This window comes from Mus pahari, chromosome 14 (genome assembly GCF_900095145.1).
Source record: "Mus pahari chromosome 14, PAHARI_EIJ_v1.1, whole genome shotgun sequence".
NCBI classification, from domain to species: domain Eukaryota; kingdom Metazoa; phylum Chordata; class Mammalia; order Rodentia; family Muridae; genus Mus; species Mus pahari.
In genome coordinates this window covers 58,037,139-58,054,398 of record NC_034603.1, presented here as the reverse complement: position 1 = coordinate 58,054,398, position 17,260 = coordinate 58,037,139, and the positions used below count along the sequence as shown (strand labels likewise).

The 17,260-nt window shown below is 48.6% G+C and overlaps 1 protein-coding gene across 3 annotated transcripts in view; it reads left to right on the top strand.

The window, feature by feature from the left end:
- The first annotated feature begins 761 nt into the window (after positions 1-761).
- The window catches only part of Hlf (HLF transcription factor, PAR bZIP family member), a 52,696-nt gene continuing 36,197 nt past the window's right edge, over positions 762-17,260 (top strand). Inside the window, exons 1-2 of one of the 3 annotated variants that reach the window (XM_021212468.2) lie at positions 762-1,432; positions 3,564-3,899. In XM_021212468.2, coding sequence (XP_021068127.1) covers positions 1,318-1,432; positions 3,564-3,899 — 451 coding nt within the window. In that variant the 5' untranslated portion in view covers positions 762-1,317. Of the gene's footprint in view, positions 1,433-1,984; positions 2,065-3,563; positions 3,900-17,260 lie in introns of those variants that run through there. The other 2 variants (XM_029546049.1, XM_021212469.2) reach the window with 2 other exon arrangements.

The window sequence follows — 17,260 nt, the reverse complement described above, 5'->3', positions numbered from 1 at the left end:
CCAGTTACAGCCATGCTGGGTCTTGTAAATACTCCGTCTATTCATTCAGTGTGTAAGTCTCTCCTGCCATCCTTCCATTGCAAGCAAATGTCCACCTTGTTAATTCCCTCTGACAGCCTGGGAGACGACAGTTCACTTCAGTCCGCAGCTCCTGTCTCTCCATTCTACGTTTTTGCACATTGTTTAGAATTCAGGAAAGTTGATATTTTGGGTTGGATATGCAGTGGGGCTAGAAGGAAAGTACTAAGCTCTCACCAGGAGCGAGGAGGAGAAATACCCATAAGTCATTCGCTTCACGTCTATCCAACTCTCCTAAACTTGTCCTGGGAAGCTTTAAAAACCATTGGTTGCCAGGACATCGCCCCAGGGGGTCTAATTTAAATCCGGAATACCACTTGGTCACCTTTTTTGGGTTTTCTTTTAAAATCACCGATTTATTTCCACATTGCAAACCACTGACACGAATTTCTCATTGCTCTGCTCACTCTGGGGGCAGGGAGTGAGGGGTGGGGAAGGGCTCGCACTCAAAAGGAATCAGGGTGAGAGTTGGCCGGAGTTATTCCCAGCGCAAGGCAGTGCGTGAACCAGGAAATCTGGCACCTGCGCTTTTCGCAGCCCACCAACGCCGCAAGGGCCGGAAAAAACGCCGCGTGCGGCGATGCTACACACGCAGCCCTGGGAGGGCCGGGGCGGATGGGCGGGGCCGGTCTGGACCCCGCCCCTGCACGCCTATCGGCGCGCGGTGCGGGCCCTGACGTCACTCGTGTCAGGGCAGCGGCACATGGACTGCCTGATGCGCTGAGCCCGGCGCTGCGGGGCCGCGGAGCGCGGGGAGCAGCGGCCGCGGCGGGGAGGGGGGTGGGGCGGGACGGCAGAGCCTCGGGTGCTCGCGCGAGGGGTCGGGGCCCGCGCTTTGCCTTCTGCTCGTCTGCAGCCGTCTACGTTTTTTAAAAATTCTCTCTTTCCTTTTTTTACCTCCCCCTTCTTTACAATTTTGAACATTTTGCGAGACTGAGTGTTGGAGGCAGGTGAGGAAGCATCCTGCACTGGGTCGGAGGAGTCCGCGGCGCTGGATGCGCTTTCCCTGGGCTGTCAGCACCGAGAACACGAAAGTTTTTTTGTTTGTTTGTTTGTTTTTATTTTGGTATTTGTATGCCGATGTATTTACAAAGACAGAAGTGATTTTTTTTTTCTTCCTTGTCTGCACTGTTTTGAAAGCGAGTACTTTTGGTTGGCAAAGGACGGAGGAAAAAAAGCTCATCAACATTTCGGGGCGGCGATTGGCCTTCTTTTTAAAAGACAATTGAGTGCATCACGATGGAGAAAATGTCCCGACAGCTCCCCCTGAACCCCACCTTTATCCCGCCTCCCTACGGCGTGCTCAGGTCCCTGCTGGAGAACCCGCTGAAGCTCCCCCTTCATCCTGAAGACGGTGAGCGTTGCCTCGGCAGCCGGGCTCAGGGAAGGGACGACACTCCCAGGGACCCCCCCTAGTTGGCCGGGAGGGCATCAGCATCCTTCTTCCCCTCGCCTCGCTTTAGTGAAATTGGGGGGGGGGGCTCACTCCATCTTTCTCCTCAATGCAAAGAGGGTCCCTCGGGGCAACATTTGAAATAGAACTGGGAACCTGGCTCGCCGGCCTTTCTAGGTCTGTCCTGCTGCGCAGGTGACAGGTGAACTTGACAGGTCAGGATCGCTGCTTTGAGTGTCCGAGAGACTAGTGTCTCTGGGACTGGAGAGGAGAAAGGGCGGGAGGTGGCTGGTTGGAGCCTGGCGGGGGTCAGAGTAAATGGGGGTTCTCTCTCGGCGGCAGCCTGGATATTCGGGTTGTGTTACTGTTTTGTGTTGTGAACTCACGCGGCGTGAGCGGAGAGGCGCCTTCTCCCGCAGACCCGCAATTCACAAAGCGGGGTGGGGGTGGGGGGAGTGGTCTGTCGGCGGGAAGCGGTGCACGCCTCCAGCGCTGACACTTTCCCGGTGCTCTCTTCCCGGTGGGAGGGGAGAGCTGAGCAGGCTCACGTGTAACCGCGTGCAGGAGCCTCCTCTGGCTGGAGCCCTTTCTTGGTAAGTCTCAAACCTTCCCTAGGCAACCGTGGCTTGGAGCTGAGGAGACGGGTAGGGGATGGTGGGGAGTGTGTGTGTGTGTGTGTGTTGGGGGGGGGGTAGATGCATGTGAGACCTAGCTGGGACCGAAACTGATGCCAGAACGGATTTGTGTTTTGGGCCGGTGCAGTTTCTTGCCTTTGGTGTTATCACAGTGACAGAAGCGAATTATGCTGCTCCGGCATAAAGTCTTGAAAAGATTATTTGGCTGGAAATAGCTTCGGGGTGTTTGCATCAATTACCCTGGGAGAGAACGCCTGTTGCATTGCAAGAGTTGCCGGTGCTTGATTGCGCGTGCAGACCGCCCTCCACCCCCAATACCCTCCCGCACTGCTTCTTAAGGAGTAGCATTTGGGAGGAAGCTGCGGATGCGATAGGCTTTTGTGGTCGATATTTTTAAGTCCAACTCTCTAATGAGACTGCGGAGGATTTAAAGATTCCAATGGGTGACGGTGGGGCTACATTTCTCTAATTGAAAAACAAACAAACAAACAAAAAACCAAAAAAACTCAGAATCAAATTCTGTAATCCCTGATTCCACCCACACCTGAATATTGGCAAAATGCAGACAGCTCGGTAAAGACCAATCCGGGGGAGCTGTATTTTCAGGCAGCAAATAGCTGCATTCTTCCCCTCATAGAGTAGAACACAGCACCTTTGCATAGTACTGCTTTGTGATGGGGCGCATAAATGTCTACTTTCTTTTTTAAAATTAGGTAATATTTAAATGTTTGGGGGGAAAAGGGAGAAGAACCCACCTTTAAAACTGACTTAGTCCTCTTGTGGGTTCTAATCAAATGAATGAGCTTGAAAGTTCTTCACCTCTACCCCATCACCCCCGCCTACCCACCCCTCCCCCACAGTCTCCTTCTATGATAGGAGAGCACCCTTATCTTTCTTGTAAATGGGGGATAATTGTAGGCTTGCAAGTTTATTGAGATAATACATGGGAAGGAATAGCGCAGAAACTAGACGCATAGTGTTAAGGAAAGGTGGGGGCGGGGACTGCTTACTAAGACTAAGCATGCATCCCCTGGTTTGTAAGTCTGAATGACCTCGGATTCTTGCTGTCATCACTTCCTGAAAGGTAAAATCATACCAAGTTATCGGTGGTCCCCTTAAAAATCCCATCAGTTGTATCTACTCTCCGGTGTTATTTTCCCAGTATAGATTGTGGTGACTTATCCCTTCAAATAACACACCGGAGGAAGAATTATTCTCTTGTTTTCATTCCAGATCAGTCGGTAGCCCCGTCCTGTCCTACAGACCAGAAAGTGCTTTCTTTCCAAAGTAAATAGGAAGATGTCGAAATTCTAGATCCACCAGAGACAGCAGCCAGAGGCCTCGGTGCCCCCAGAAGTCGTTTTGTAACCGATGGCAGGAAGGCTGGTGACAGACTGACTCCTTTTCTGTTTTTTTTAAAAAAAAACAAAGCTCACCTTGCCCTTTTTCTTCTTCAGCATTTAGTAAAGATAAAGACAAAGGAAAGAAGCTGGACGATGAGAGCAGCAGCCCGACCGTCCCCCAGTCCGCCTTCTTGGGACCCACCTTATGGGACAAAACCCTTCCCTATGATGGAGATACTTTCCAGCTGGAATACATGGACTTGGAGGAGTTTCTGTCAGAAAATGGTATCCCCCCCAGTCCATCGCAGCACGACCACAGCCCTCACCCCCCTGGCTTGCAACCGGCTTCCTCCACCGCTCCCTCGGTCATGGATCTCAGCAGCCGGGCCACAGCACCCCTCCACCCGGGCATCCCATCTCCGAACTGTATGCAGAGCCCCATCAGACCAGGTAAGTTCTGGAAGGTTCACCCGTGTTAGATGTGGGGGATGAGACAGAAGTGGGGCGAGGTTGGCAAGAGTTGGCGATCTTAACACACATTTCTAGAGAGGAACCCCCTCTTCCTGTTCTGAAGAGCCTTCCCCCTTCAGAGCATGCGTAGCTCTCACCCGTGGAGTCAGAGTCCGCTATGGATCTGCCCTTAAGAAGCTGATGTTTTTGGGGGTCTGGGGTTTGAACCCAGACTGTTCATTTTAACCAAATCCCAGGGGAATTCGGAGTGGTTGATTCAAAGGCTACAGTTTGCCATACTCTAGCCTGGAGTTAATGGACGGGCTAATGGGTTAATGTAAAACAAACATCTATCCTATCTCCTACCGCCTTCTCCTGGCCCCCAAACACAACGGTAATAGAATCTTGCTGGATAATTTGGGTAGACCCCAGGAAGTTAACCCATATCCATTCTTCTCTGGCCTAAAGGGGTCAATGTGAGTAGACATGCAGGGCTGTTCTCTCTCTCTCTCTCTCTCTCTCTCTCTCTCTCTCTCTCTCTTTTCCCTTTTCATCTCCTCCAGTCATTGACTCAGACCAAGACTGTAAGTAAATGCAGGTTTTCCTATTGCCTGAGGCTAAGCCTCTTTCTTCTTAGCACCCCGTGTTCCGTGAGCCAATCTTCCTTTATATGGTTTTCAGTGTCATCGGCTCATCACACTTATTCCACCCTTATCCCGGCTTGTGCTCACGTAAAAAGCCAGCCATGGTGGCCCATTTGTAACCCTGGTGGTAGGGAGGATATCTGGGGTGGGTAGACAGCCAGCCCAGGCCACTCGGACACACACATGCACCCACCTGTACACACACCCCACCTCCCCCATTCAAACGGGTTCACACATACACACTAATAAATGACGAAGAATGTTTAAAGAGACGGCACAGAAACGTTGCCGGGCAAGAACTATGCTTTAAAAACCCATTGCCAAGTGGGCAGGGGGAAGCCCAGACTAAGGCAGTCCCGGATGCAAACCTTTAATACGCCGTAGCACAAGGCAAGCAGGAAGAAAGATCGTTGTATGGACAGGTACCGGGAACAAACGGGTAAATTGACAGGAAGGTCACTGATCGGAAGGCGCTTAGCTGCGGGGTAAGACAGCAAACGGGACAATGAGTGACTTGTTTTCCGCAGTTTCTGCTGAACTCTGTGCCCTCATGCAGAAATTTCTGTCACACGCAGAACTGGGAAGGAACTGAGAGGAAGGAGGAAGAGAGCCCCTACCTTAGTAGGTTAACCTGGAGTTCAAGTTCGCCCTTTCATAGATCTCTGGGCTTTCAAATCTATTTTACCCCATCTCCAAAATCCACTTTAGTTGCCACAGGCTCTATTGAAATGAGGCTTTCACCTCCAGATATCCCCGGAGGCTACATCAGTCTCTCGATGTGAATTAGATGACCTGCTATGAAGAATGCGTAGTGCCAATGTCTTTAGTTTCTTCACTGGGGGAGGCAGCAAGCAAAATACATAGCCTCTCCACACCGGATGTAATGATGTGTCACGGGGAGAGAGCAGAGTCCCAGAGAGTGGACACTGGCATTCCTACATCCTACTGCGTATCTAAGTGACCGTAGGAATGGCGTAACCTCTCGGAGTCTCACTTTCCCCTTTAATAAGAAGATATCGTCTTGATTTAATGGGGCCATTTTGGGAAAGATAGACAATGCGCCAAGGTCAGATGGCTAGCTTCGGGTGTTCTGTTGATTTGAATGGTTGTAGCTGTCGCTAACTTTTCCTTGTATGACCATCCTTCTCACATGAAATAACTTCCTGAAGCCACTAGATACAGTTACTCAGCCTCCCCTCGGAGAGAAACAACGGGAGATTTTTTGTCTGGTGAGCATCGTCTACGGTGTTCCTATTGAAAGTGAAAAAGTAGGATCTTAGAATTTGAGACTCAGTCATTGGTCAGAGCTCCTTAGAGGCCACAGTGGTCCGTTACCCATGTGATGGGGATTCCCCAGTCAGAGTTGCTGTCCATAGCAAGGAACTCCAAGGTGTCTGTGGTTAGCATTTTAATAAGTTACAGAAGATACCAAAGGATCTGAAAATAAGCCCTCCATTTAAATTTCCTTTCAAATGTAATAGAATAATATTGCAACATGGTTTTGTTCTTTGAATTGAAAACCAAGTGATATTCCTAACAGGGAAAACAAATCAAAGCTCTTTTTCAAATGCCAATAGATTAAAAAATTCTACATTCTGTCATTCACACAATGTTGCTTATGATAAAGATTATACTGAGAAATGGAATTTTAGGGGACTTGATGGATGTGTTATCTCAAACAAGCCACAAAAGGGTGAAAGTTCTTGACTATTCTGCGTAGCTCACAGGGGTGACCCCAGTAGAAATACTCAGTGAATCTTGAGGAAAATGAGTCTTCAGAATGAAAGAGCACAGATGAAGCCAGGGGCATTCTGGGAACTGTGATTTCAGTCTCAACTGAGGTATCTCAACCTTGGCATTCTTCCTTGAGGGTAAGTCTTGTGGTATATGGCCTTGTGGATTAAAGGAAGTTAAGGGACATCTCTACTCTCTTTTTTAGATGCCAGGGACACCCACAACCCAGCTGTGGCAAACACAAATGTGTTGTGTCACTTCACAGTGTCCCCCGGGGAATAAAATCACTCCTAGCTGAGAATTAATGCCCTGGACCTTCAACTTGGACAGCAAAACCTAGACCTAATTTAGGCTACTACCATACAAATGAGTGTTTTTCATACCCTATAATACTCTACGGCAAATGTTTTGAGACAGTCAAGAGACACTGGGTTGCCAAGAAAAAAAAAAGTCATATATTAATAAGAGTGTTCTGCACTTTTAAGGGATAGAATGAAGTTACCAGGGTAACCAGGAGATAATAATGCCTCCCAGTTCAAACGTTTGCCCTCAACTGCTTGCTCAGTATGCAACCTCTGAGTTATGCTCAATAGCATTGTGTCAATAGTGCTACCTGTCTGGGTGAAAGGCAGTGTGTGAAGCCAGACCGACAGTTATGCAGAATGAGGTCTACCTCAAGGGTATCTTGGAATGGCAAGGTGAGCATAGTTGTGCGTCTTGGAAACCACGTATCATGACGGCTCCCCAGACAGAACCCTTTCCCTATGTTGCATATTCAGATCTGATTCCTCCGTGTAGGTGTGTGATCAAAGAATGACCCAATATCTGAAGAAATACAAATGTTCCCAAAGACCTATTCTAGAGACAAGTCGAAGGCTCCGATGGGGATAATGCCACGGGTTGTCCTGTCCTTGAGGGGGAGAGTGGTGGGTCTTGGATGCAGGGACTCCAGGGTGTCTGAGCCAGCATGCTGGCTGTTCCCAGACCAGCAGGAAGGTAAGATTCATTCTGTAGGTCTTGGCATTTGCATGTCAGGTTGTATCAGAGGTTGTGGGGAGCGCATGCTCCTGGAGGTGGTATGCTGGGTACCAGGAAAAATAAGAATCTGTTTGCCTTGAGACTTGAGTGACTGCTCTAAGGACAGCTGTCCCTTTAGGGAAAGTCATCTATAACAGACAAAGGCAGAGATATTTTTAAACCCTGTGCTTATAAAGATGGATTTGAAACCATTTCTTCGTGTGTGTGTGTGTGTGTGTGTGTGTGTGTGTGTGTGTGTGTGTGTGTGTGTTTAAATAGCTTTTGGGTGCCCTGCCACTTTAAGGCCCAGATTGAGCTGAGAATTGAGAAGGGTTTCTTTTTCAGTTCTGAGCCCAGGGACTGGGCTATGATGAAGGCTGGGCACACAGAAGAGTGAAATCCCTCCCATGTAGTCACATGTGAGACGAGGAGGACATTGAGCAAATGGCATTGAGAGATGGGGACAGGGGTCCTTGCTGGAGATTTGCAGCCAGGAGTTTGTGTCCTCTTCCCGCTTACTGTCCTTGGTGGTAGGGCTTTGACATGGGAGGGAATTTCCAGCTGTGGGATCTGTGTCATTATGTGGGGAGCTCTGTGCAGGTGGATTCAGGATCATGGGAAGTCCCACAGAGGAAAATGGGCGAAGCTCACTTTAAGGATCTGCAGGTCATCTATTTTCCCACCCAGGACATATCCACCTGCTAGCTGAGATCCCCAAGAGTCATGGTGAGCTCTATACCACATCAAGAATCTTGGGACTTTCTACTTCATTTGGATCAAAGGAATTCTGAGGGAGAGAGGGGGTGGAGAGAGAGAGAGAGAGAGAGAGAGAGAGAGAGAGAGAACAGATTATTCTGAATGTAGTATCTTAGATTTCCTTATCTTGTCTACCATGTCCTGGGAGGGGACAGGCTTCTCCTGTTCTCATGTCCTGGTGCTGACATGTACAGAATAGCAATCCCTTGCCCATGACAAGAGATATTTGGGGAGGAAAATGGAAAGCAAGACATCTTGGTAGGAATGTAGGCTTTGGGACAGGAGGCTGAGGTGTTCATTCTAGACTCACCCGTGGCTTGCCAGCTCATTTTGTGTTTGCTTTTTTTTTTTATAAATTAAAGATTTATTTATTGACTTTATACATGTGAGTTCACAGTCTCTGTCTTCAGACACACCAGAAGAGGGCATCGGACTCCATTACAGATGATTGTGAGCCACCATGTGGTTGTCGGGAATTGAACTCAGGACCTCTGGAAGAGCAGCCAGTGCTCTAAACCGCTGAGCCATCTCTCCAGCCCCTCGTGCGTGCCTGCTTCTTAACCTCTCCAGGCCTCAGTTTACTTAGCAATAGAATGGAGGCTATAAATGCCATCCTCTCCGTGGAGTTTAAACAGGATAAAAAGTGGCAAGATACAGTGACGCTTCAGGTACAGGAAAGCTCACTGTCCTTATGAGATCAGTGACAGGGTAAAAAAAAAAAAAAAAAAAAAAATGGCTGGGTTCCCTGTCCCCGTTCTCCATTTCGGGATTTGTTCATCTAGTCCTCTTCCCTCTGCAGAAATAGGACATGCTTCTTTTTGTTCTCCCTCCCTTAGCTTGCCCAGCAATGATTCTTGTCACAGGTCTGACCTTTCTCTCCCTCCTGGGTTAGAACGAATCACTTTCCCCGAGGTTAACCTAGTGGCATTGCCCCTGGCTTAGCAACTCCTATTCTGCCTGTGGGAAAGAACCCTGCATCCGCCCCACCCCCAGCTCTCCGGGGAGATGTGAACACCCTGGCAGCCTGCCCACAGGACTGTGTGCTCCAGGCATGTGGCCATGTCCTGTGGAGCTTGCCCCACTCTGGGTGGCGTGCTAGCTTGTCCCCCCTCCCCCTGCCTCGCCCCTCTCCTTCCCCCTCCCCCTCCCCACCCTTCCTTCTCTTCCCAGGAGAATTATAGCAAGTGCCAGTGAACAGTTGTAATCCTGACCCTGGCATGATGAGGAAGCTGAGATCCAGAGGAAGGGATAGGCCAGGGAAACCTGTTCTCTCTGGCGGCATCCAAGCCAGCCCCTAAGCCTGGCCTCTGGCCTGCCTCTCAGAGGCCCCATCTCCTCTCTTTCCTGCACTGTGGCTGTGGGCAGGATTCCTGGAGGCTGGCTGCTGCCAAGGGTCTTGGCAGAGCGTTCTCAGTTCAGCGCTGTGCCTACCAGACTAGAAAAATAGCACTAGAAAGACAGAATTAGGTGGAGGAGAGGAAGAGGTGGTGGGGGAGTCGGGAGACAGCCTGGATGACATCCTAATACAGAACCCCAGAGGGTGAGGGGACAGTGATGATTTATTGTGTGTCTCTAAAACCTCTCTCCCAACTAGCGCTAATCACTTCTACCCAGGAATCATTTTTTAATGTCTTAGCAGTGAAAACGAAGGGGAAAAGGAAGATAGAGGAAGCAAAAAGATGGAAAAATGCATTAGCAGCAACCAAAGGGTGGAGAGGGACTGTGGTACGGAGCTGGGCTCGGTAAGGTCAGGCACGCAAATATTTAACCATTTTCATTTCTTGTGTTTGGCATTCATAATCCCTGTAAACATCTTCACCTAAGCCGCAGAACAATTGCTTTTGCCATAAACTTAAATTTCTTAAGATGGCTCACCACACATCACGTGTCTCAGGATGTCCCGGTTTGAGATGTGAGCACCTGCATATAAGGTAGCAATAGCTTCTAGAGTCTGGGCTCCCGCCAACAGAGCCAAGGGTGAATCCTGACATGACCACTACCGGGCTCCCACTTGATCTCAGGTAAGTCATTTGAGTGATGGGAGCGTCTGTTTTCCCATCTGGAATTCTGGAATAATTATAGGATCTTTTGTGTAAGGTCGTATGAGGTAGCGCGTGGCAGTGGATAAGCACAGAGCCTCCTCAGACACAAGAAGTACCCCTAACAGCCACTGCGAGCAGTATCCCCAATTGCCAAGGAGTGTCACTCTCTTAAAGGACTGAGCCTGGGACTCAAGAGAGGCTCGATACCATCTGTTCTCTTGACCAGAGTTCAGGGCCAGACTCTGGATTTCTCCTCAGCGTCTCTGGTTACCTGGCCCCCAGCCTAGCCTCTGGGTTTTACTTAGGTGTTGCAGGGAATTATGGCCTGTCCTCACTCATAGGATTAAAACCTGAAGCAAGCAAACAAAAGCCATCTTGAAGTTCTTGCTTAGATTTATCTCCTGAGAGCTATTCGCTAGTAAATCTTTCAATGCCGCAGCCTGATTTTTTTTTTTTTATAGTAAGTTCTAATGCGTGCGCTTGACCCCAGCAGAGAGGAGAGCCAGGAGGCTTCTTATGAGGTTGGGAAAGGAGAGTTTCAGTGATTTTCCCCTGGCAACCAGCAAAACCATTTATTCATGTTTCAAAAGATAAGCCCCCTCCCAGTTTTCTTCGATGGTGTACATTCTTGGGCTTCCTGAACCTTCCTTTTCCTAGGAGAGCCCAGGGGAGACACCGGCGTTTCCCACAAGTCAGCTCTGCGGCCTTTCTCTAGGGCTAAGGGATTAGACTGGAAGAGAGAAGGTTGTAAGATCCCCGGAGCAGAATGGACAGGCCCAGAAATAGCACCTGGCTTTGCCTTGTTTCCGTTGTGCTCATGGGGGGAAGGTAGACGAGGGGAGAGAGGATTTGGTGTCTCCAGAGGGTGGCCATTACAGAGGGAAGTTCAAACTTGCAGGCACCCAGAGAAGTGCCAGGACAAACTGCTCTCAGTGCCAAGTGGCCAGTTTATTGAGACCTCAGGTGTCTATTGAAAAGAGGGAGGTGACACGTTCATGTCGTAGGGACGGATAACATTTGAAATTACCGAAGGGACTGGTGCCAGCCCTCGCTTACAGACCTCACAGGGAACAGCAGCCATTGCTTAGGGCAAGGGTGCCCCAGGCCTGACTTCATGGAATTGCTGAACCCAGTGGCAGAGCGGGTGGGGGGGTGGGGTGGGCACAGAAGAAGTGAGAGAGCCAGGTTAGAGAGTAGGCCGTGGAGAACAGAGCTGTAGGGGCATGAAGCCCACAGTGGGCTTGGGCAGCATCGAGGTACAGACTGAGTGTGGCTGGTGCAGAGGGTTGAGTTCCGTAGTGGCTGACCATAGAGGCAGCTTAACTATGCCATGCTTCAGAGGCCGAGCTGTGTTCCGGAGGCAGTGGGGAGCCATTGGAGGTTCATGAGCAGAGAAACAGCGTGTGAAAGATTCTATTTGGGTTCAAGGTTAGATGGGAAACATTTTTAGAAACTTGACAATAGTTTCCTCTGGCAAACTAGGATTTCCTTATTTTGGAAAATAAACACTCTTCCTCCAACATCAAACAGATTAAAAAAAAAAAAACACGATTCTAATTGATCTAGATGAAGTAATTTGAAAACATGGGGTTTAAGTTTCACTCGTGAAGCCCATAATTTTGGTGATTGGGGGGAAGCACTCTCTGGCAGGGGAGATAGTTGGAGGGATTTGAATGGTTTAGAATTTGAATGTCCAAAAGCAGAGCTGGCCTTATAGGAGTAAAAAATAGATTTTAATAAACTCGGCCCATTAGTGTTCATTGCTTTTAAATGTCTCTGTTTTATACAGCTTACTAGGTTTTCGAACAAGTGCGTTGAACCAATTTTTATGAGCTTATTTGTGTGTGTTTGTGTGTGTGTGTGTGTGTGTGTGTGTGTGTGTGTATGTATGTGTGTGTCTATGCAAGTGTTGGAGGAGCGATTGCCTGAACGGTACAAGCCGTCCTTGATCACAAGGCTTAACTGTAGCAGTAGTTTCAAGCTAAAAATATTTATTCAAGTTTCTGGCTAGGTTATTAATTTTACTTTAGAGGTGAAGAGATCATCATTACTTCCTGCTTGCTCCCTTCTCTGAAACCAGAATGAGGGTTCCTCCTGCTCAAAGTCTGCATATGTATGAGGGAGGTGGGGTGGGGATTGCCAGAGAAGGCGGCTTGGTGGGAGGTGAGAAGCAGCAAGGGGATGGGAGAGAGCTGCTGAATGGTACATACATGAAATGACTCTGCACACTAATGTGGCATCCCGGGAGACTGGAAGACTTACAATAACCCCAAAACCAATTTCCTTAAGTAAAAAAAAAAAAATCAACAAATGAAAGGCAGTTGTACAGTTTCACTTCCCGCTGCATACACTGGACAGTCCCAGGGATGTTGACAGAATCCAGTCTCTACCAGAGAAGAAGTTATATAGCGCATACTTCTTCTCCACTGGCATGCCGTGGGCACAAGTTCTGTGACTGACTGCATATATGAAATTTTCCAAGATGTCCACGTTCCTTCTCCGACTTTAACAGATATCATTGCCATCTGAGATCGCCGTCTCCCCAGTCTCACGTTCTCATCTGGAAAAAAAAAAAAAATGACTGGTCACACCAAGTCCCCAAAAGGTTTATTTTTTAAAAGTTGAATCTGGAATGTTTCTTATTGTTATTATTGATGCAAGAGTGCTTCGGAATTTGTAGGTCTTCTAATGAGGTATGGCTGTGTCTAATGGAAACCCCTCCGCATTCCACTCTTCCCCCCCATAGACCCTAGATTCCTAAAAAACAATGAGTATGTGCTACAGAAAGATGCTCGTGGGACCTGCAACACTAAATCATCTGTGACAGAATGTTCTTGCAAAGAGTGGAATTGCATAAATGAATCGGCAGAAATAAGTGCTTTGGCAGAACTCCTTGAGTGGGGAGGAGGGATGTATGCTCTTCTAATTAGCTCTGGGTAGCGGTCTGCCCTGATGTCTTTGCTAAGGAACCCAGACAGAGGTCTCCTTACAGGTCTGTTCGAGCTGCCACACTTTTAAAAAGTGTGTGTGTCTGTGTGTGTGTGCACGCGCGTGGGCGTGTGCACATGGAAGTCAGGCAACAAGCCCAGAAGTCACCCTCCTGAGTATAGTCCACCTCCTCTGAGACAGTTGGCCTGGAACTCATCAATTCTGCTAGACTGGCTGGCCAGGGATCCCCCTGTCTTTGCTTTGCCAGTACTTGGATTACAATCACACACCACTGGTTTTTTTATGTGAATCCTGGGGATGCGTCCCAGATCCTCATGTCTGTGAGATAAACACTTTACCAGAACTCTCCGGCCCAAAGCCTGCCGCTCTCAGTAGGAAGGGTTAAGGATGCTGTCCGGTCATGCACACCGAATGGCTCTCGAGTTGAGCTGAGTAATCAAGGAAGACAGAAAATTTTGCCAGTAAGGGAAAGGATGCCACGGGGCTCTGACCAATAGGAAGCCATTTGTAAACCAGATGAGCAACATCACCCAGGTACCCCATCGTCAGTTTACCCAGGATCACCATACCCCGAGGTATCATAGAGTTCTCTTAAGGATGTGGGCAAAGAAAGCCCTATGCTTGGCACTGAAGACTCAGTTCACCTTGTTCATTATGACAAGGGCTTAAGACCACACCTTGTCTTTTGCACAAGGGAACTATGAACCAGTGGAGGCAGTGCTTTCTAAGTCAATCACAGTAGTATTGCTCTACTTTCATTAAAGGTTTAAAAAAATTACATTTTCTTATTTAATGGTGTTTGTGTGTGTGTGTGTGTGTGTGTGTGTGTGTGTGTGTGCGTGCGTGTGATGCATGCATGCCCGTGAGCACTTAACTTGTTTGCCACAGTTTGTGCATGGAGGTCAGAGGGCAGCTTTCCTTTTACTGTGTACGCCCTAGGAACACACTCCTGCTGTCAGCCTTGGCAAGTGCCTTTACACAGTGAGCTCTCCTGCTGCAGAAAAGCCCTGGACAGATCCCAGGAGGAAAGGTAGAAAAGTAAGAAAGAGGAGACTGTGGGGGGGGGGGGGCAAGGCCTGGGTAGAGTGGCTGCAGATGCCGTCCCTGCAGTGTGGACTTCATACGAACTGCATAGGTTTGGTTTCAGTACAATGGAGGTCTTTATACTAACCCACATTTTCAGGGAAGATGCACGTCATGTTTCCTCATAGAATCCACAGTATGTTTAAATGGCCAGCAACATGCATGGGAATGAGCGCTTTTTAGAAAGTTTTGATCAATATAAAAGTACATCGCTTTATTAGCTTATGAATGAAACTCACCCAGCTAGAGAAGGCCAGCTAATAGTATCCAGCTTTACTTGATCCCTTAGATGTTTTAGGTGTACTGAAGTTAGCGCGGGTATTTTATAAACTAGGCATAGGGAAATGTTTGAGCCTGCTTACATCTGTTTCATTTTTTTGACTTCCAGTTTACCTGGCTGTAGCATCGCACTGACATAGATTTTATGATCATTTGCTCTCCGACCAATGATACCAAAAGAATTTATATTCCTTGTTTTCGTATGTGTGTAGTATGTTGTAGTATGTACATGTGTCCATGTCTCTGTGTGTGCACATACACATGTATGTGTGTGTACCTTTTTCTGTCACTCACTACAATATGATCTGAGGCCGGGTCTCTCAGTGAGGTCTGAGGTCACTGATTCTGCCAGAGTAGTTGAGCGCTGGGTGCCAGGGTCTTCCGGCTGTCCTGGCCATGGTTAGGGCTCCAGGTATCCATTACACGCCTGACTTCTCCTGTGGTGCTGGGATTACTCGCTTGGTACCTTGTGCTGGCATAGCAAAGGCTTTACCCACTGAGCCACCTCCTTTGCCATTTTATGAAGATACTACGAAAACATAATTTGGGGGCCACATTTGACTTGCCAGAGCAGGAAGTGGCCTTTAAGGACTTTAAGCACAAGCATCTACATTGATGTTCTTAACCTCATGTATAAGTCGGGTCAAAGACTGCCGGACACAGCTGTTTCTGTGACTGCAGTCACTCCATTGCCCATTATGCTCTCCAGCTGCCCCTCCAATGCCACTTCATGCTTCTATTCCAAAATGCCAAGTAAGTACATTAAAACCAAATAGGTGATTTGTCATCAGAGAGGACGCCATAGACAGTTTCCAGAGACAGTGGTTTGTTGGTTGGGTTTTGTCTTGACTTTTGCTAATGAAAACTCGTCTGTCAGAGCATCTACTCTGTCTTCCCCTTTTTATGAAGAAGTGATTGTTAAGCTTCTGCCCTTGCCTCCACTGTTCCCCAACAGAGTAAGGGGAACAGCTTCTGCCTTTTATTTCCTGCATTGTAAGGGAATGGAAATAGCTACTTCCAGAACTCCTGATTTGTGCTCTACAATCCCCGTCTCTCTTCCCCCCCTCCCCCATCATCACCTATGGACTCCCGTGGGAGAATGCAGCTGCGTAGGTGAGATGCTGGCTGGATACTATTCCTCACCACTTGGGCCAATATATGGAAGACAGGCTTCTGAAGGGCCTGCAAGTGACCACGAGTGCGTTTGCACCTGTGGACAGATGCGCGCGTTAGCAGTTCCAGCCCTTCAGAGACACCACCAGCTTTCCTGAGTAGTTCCCCTCATCAGCACACTTGGCAGCTGGAGCTTTTGTCCGTGTCCTCCACCCTGCCACCCGACAGTGTGTAGACAGGAGAGCAAACAGAGGAACAGGTCTCTTCGCTCTTGAGCCTTTCAACACTGTGGAAGATAATGGGATGCTCCCTTCTGCCTTCTTTTGAGTGGCACCTTGGAGTCATAAAGGAGAGAGATGGTTGCTCTCTTGTTGGGGACTGTGACACTCTTAATGGGACTAACAAGTAGAGCCGTGGGTTTCCAATGCCAGCATCTCCACTGGTCCCATGCTCCCTCTCTTAGGAACCTCTCAAATACTATTGGGGAGCACCCAGACAGAAATGTGACTAGGAGAGCTCACCCAGGAAAAGCACTGTCTTTGCTTTCCTACCGCAGTAGAGGTGTGAGGGTCTTGTCATATTTCTTGGCCTCTGTCATGTGCTGTGCATGGATGAGTAAGGCGAGGTAAGGCTAACAAGCAAGTTACACGATATTGCGGCATAAACCTAACACGGTGTTCCCTCTTAAGAATGGTGTTTCGTCCCAGCTAAAGTGCCCAAAGCCTGTCTCCCATCCTCTCAGGGATCTCTGGACTCTCCTTTTATAAAAGATTAGGTAAGGTACAAGCCTCCTAAAGTTAAATCAGCTAAACACAGTATGGAATCATTGCCATGTGCATAAGGCCTCCTCTCTCTCTCTCTCTCTCTCTCTCTCTCTCTCTCTCTCTCTCTCTCTCTCTCTGTGTGTGTGTGTGTGTGTGTGTGTGTGTGTGTAGGCGCATGTAGAGGCCAGAGGTTGACCAAGGTGTCTTCCTCAACCATTCTTATTAAAAAATTCTTCTCTCATATATTACATCCAACCCCCCCACCCCATCTCTCCCCCAGATCCATCCCCTCATCCCTACTCCATCTCCTGGGGACATCATCCAAACACAGCATAACAAGCTATAATAAGACCAGGCTTATAGTGTCACATCAAGTTTGAGTGAGGCAACTCAGTAGAGGGAATATGTACTGTCCCACAGTAGCCAAAAGAGTCAGGAACAGCCCCCCCCCCCTGCTCGCAATTAGGATTTCCGTGGAATCATCGACCTACTCAGCCATAGCCTAGGCCACACCCCTACAGGTTCCTTGATTTCTCAGGTTCCTCTGAGTCCCAGTCAGTTGATCCTGTGTCTGTGTCCTGGTGTGTCCCTGATCCCTCTGGTTCTTACAGTCCTCAGCAGGACTCCTGAGCTCCATCTAAGGTTTGGCTGTAGTGCTCTGCCTCTGCTCCCATCTGCTGGTTGAAGTCTCTCTGGTCTCTTCGGGGACAAATCTGCTAGGCCCCACTTTACTGAGGCAGGGTCTCTTCTGAGCCTGGAGCTCCCCAATTTGGCTACTTTAGGTAATCAGCTTGCCCAATGGGTCCCATTTCAAGAGGGGGTTGATGTTGCCTCTCTGGTTTTTTTTTTAATGGGGTCACTCCTGATCTGAATTTGGGTCCTCAGGCTTGAAGACTGAGTGCTTCATCCACTAAGCCATGCAGTCCTGTAGCTCTCCATGACACACATAAGCTGGGGCTAGGGGAGAGCTAAGGACTTCA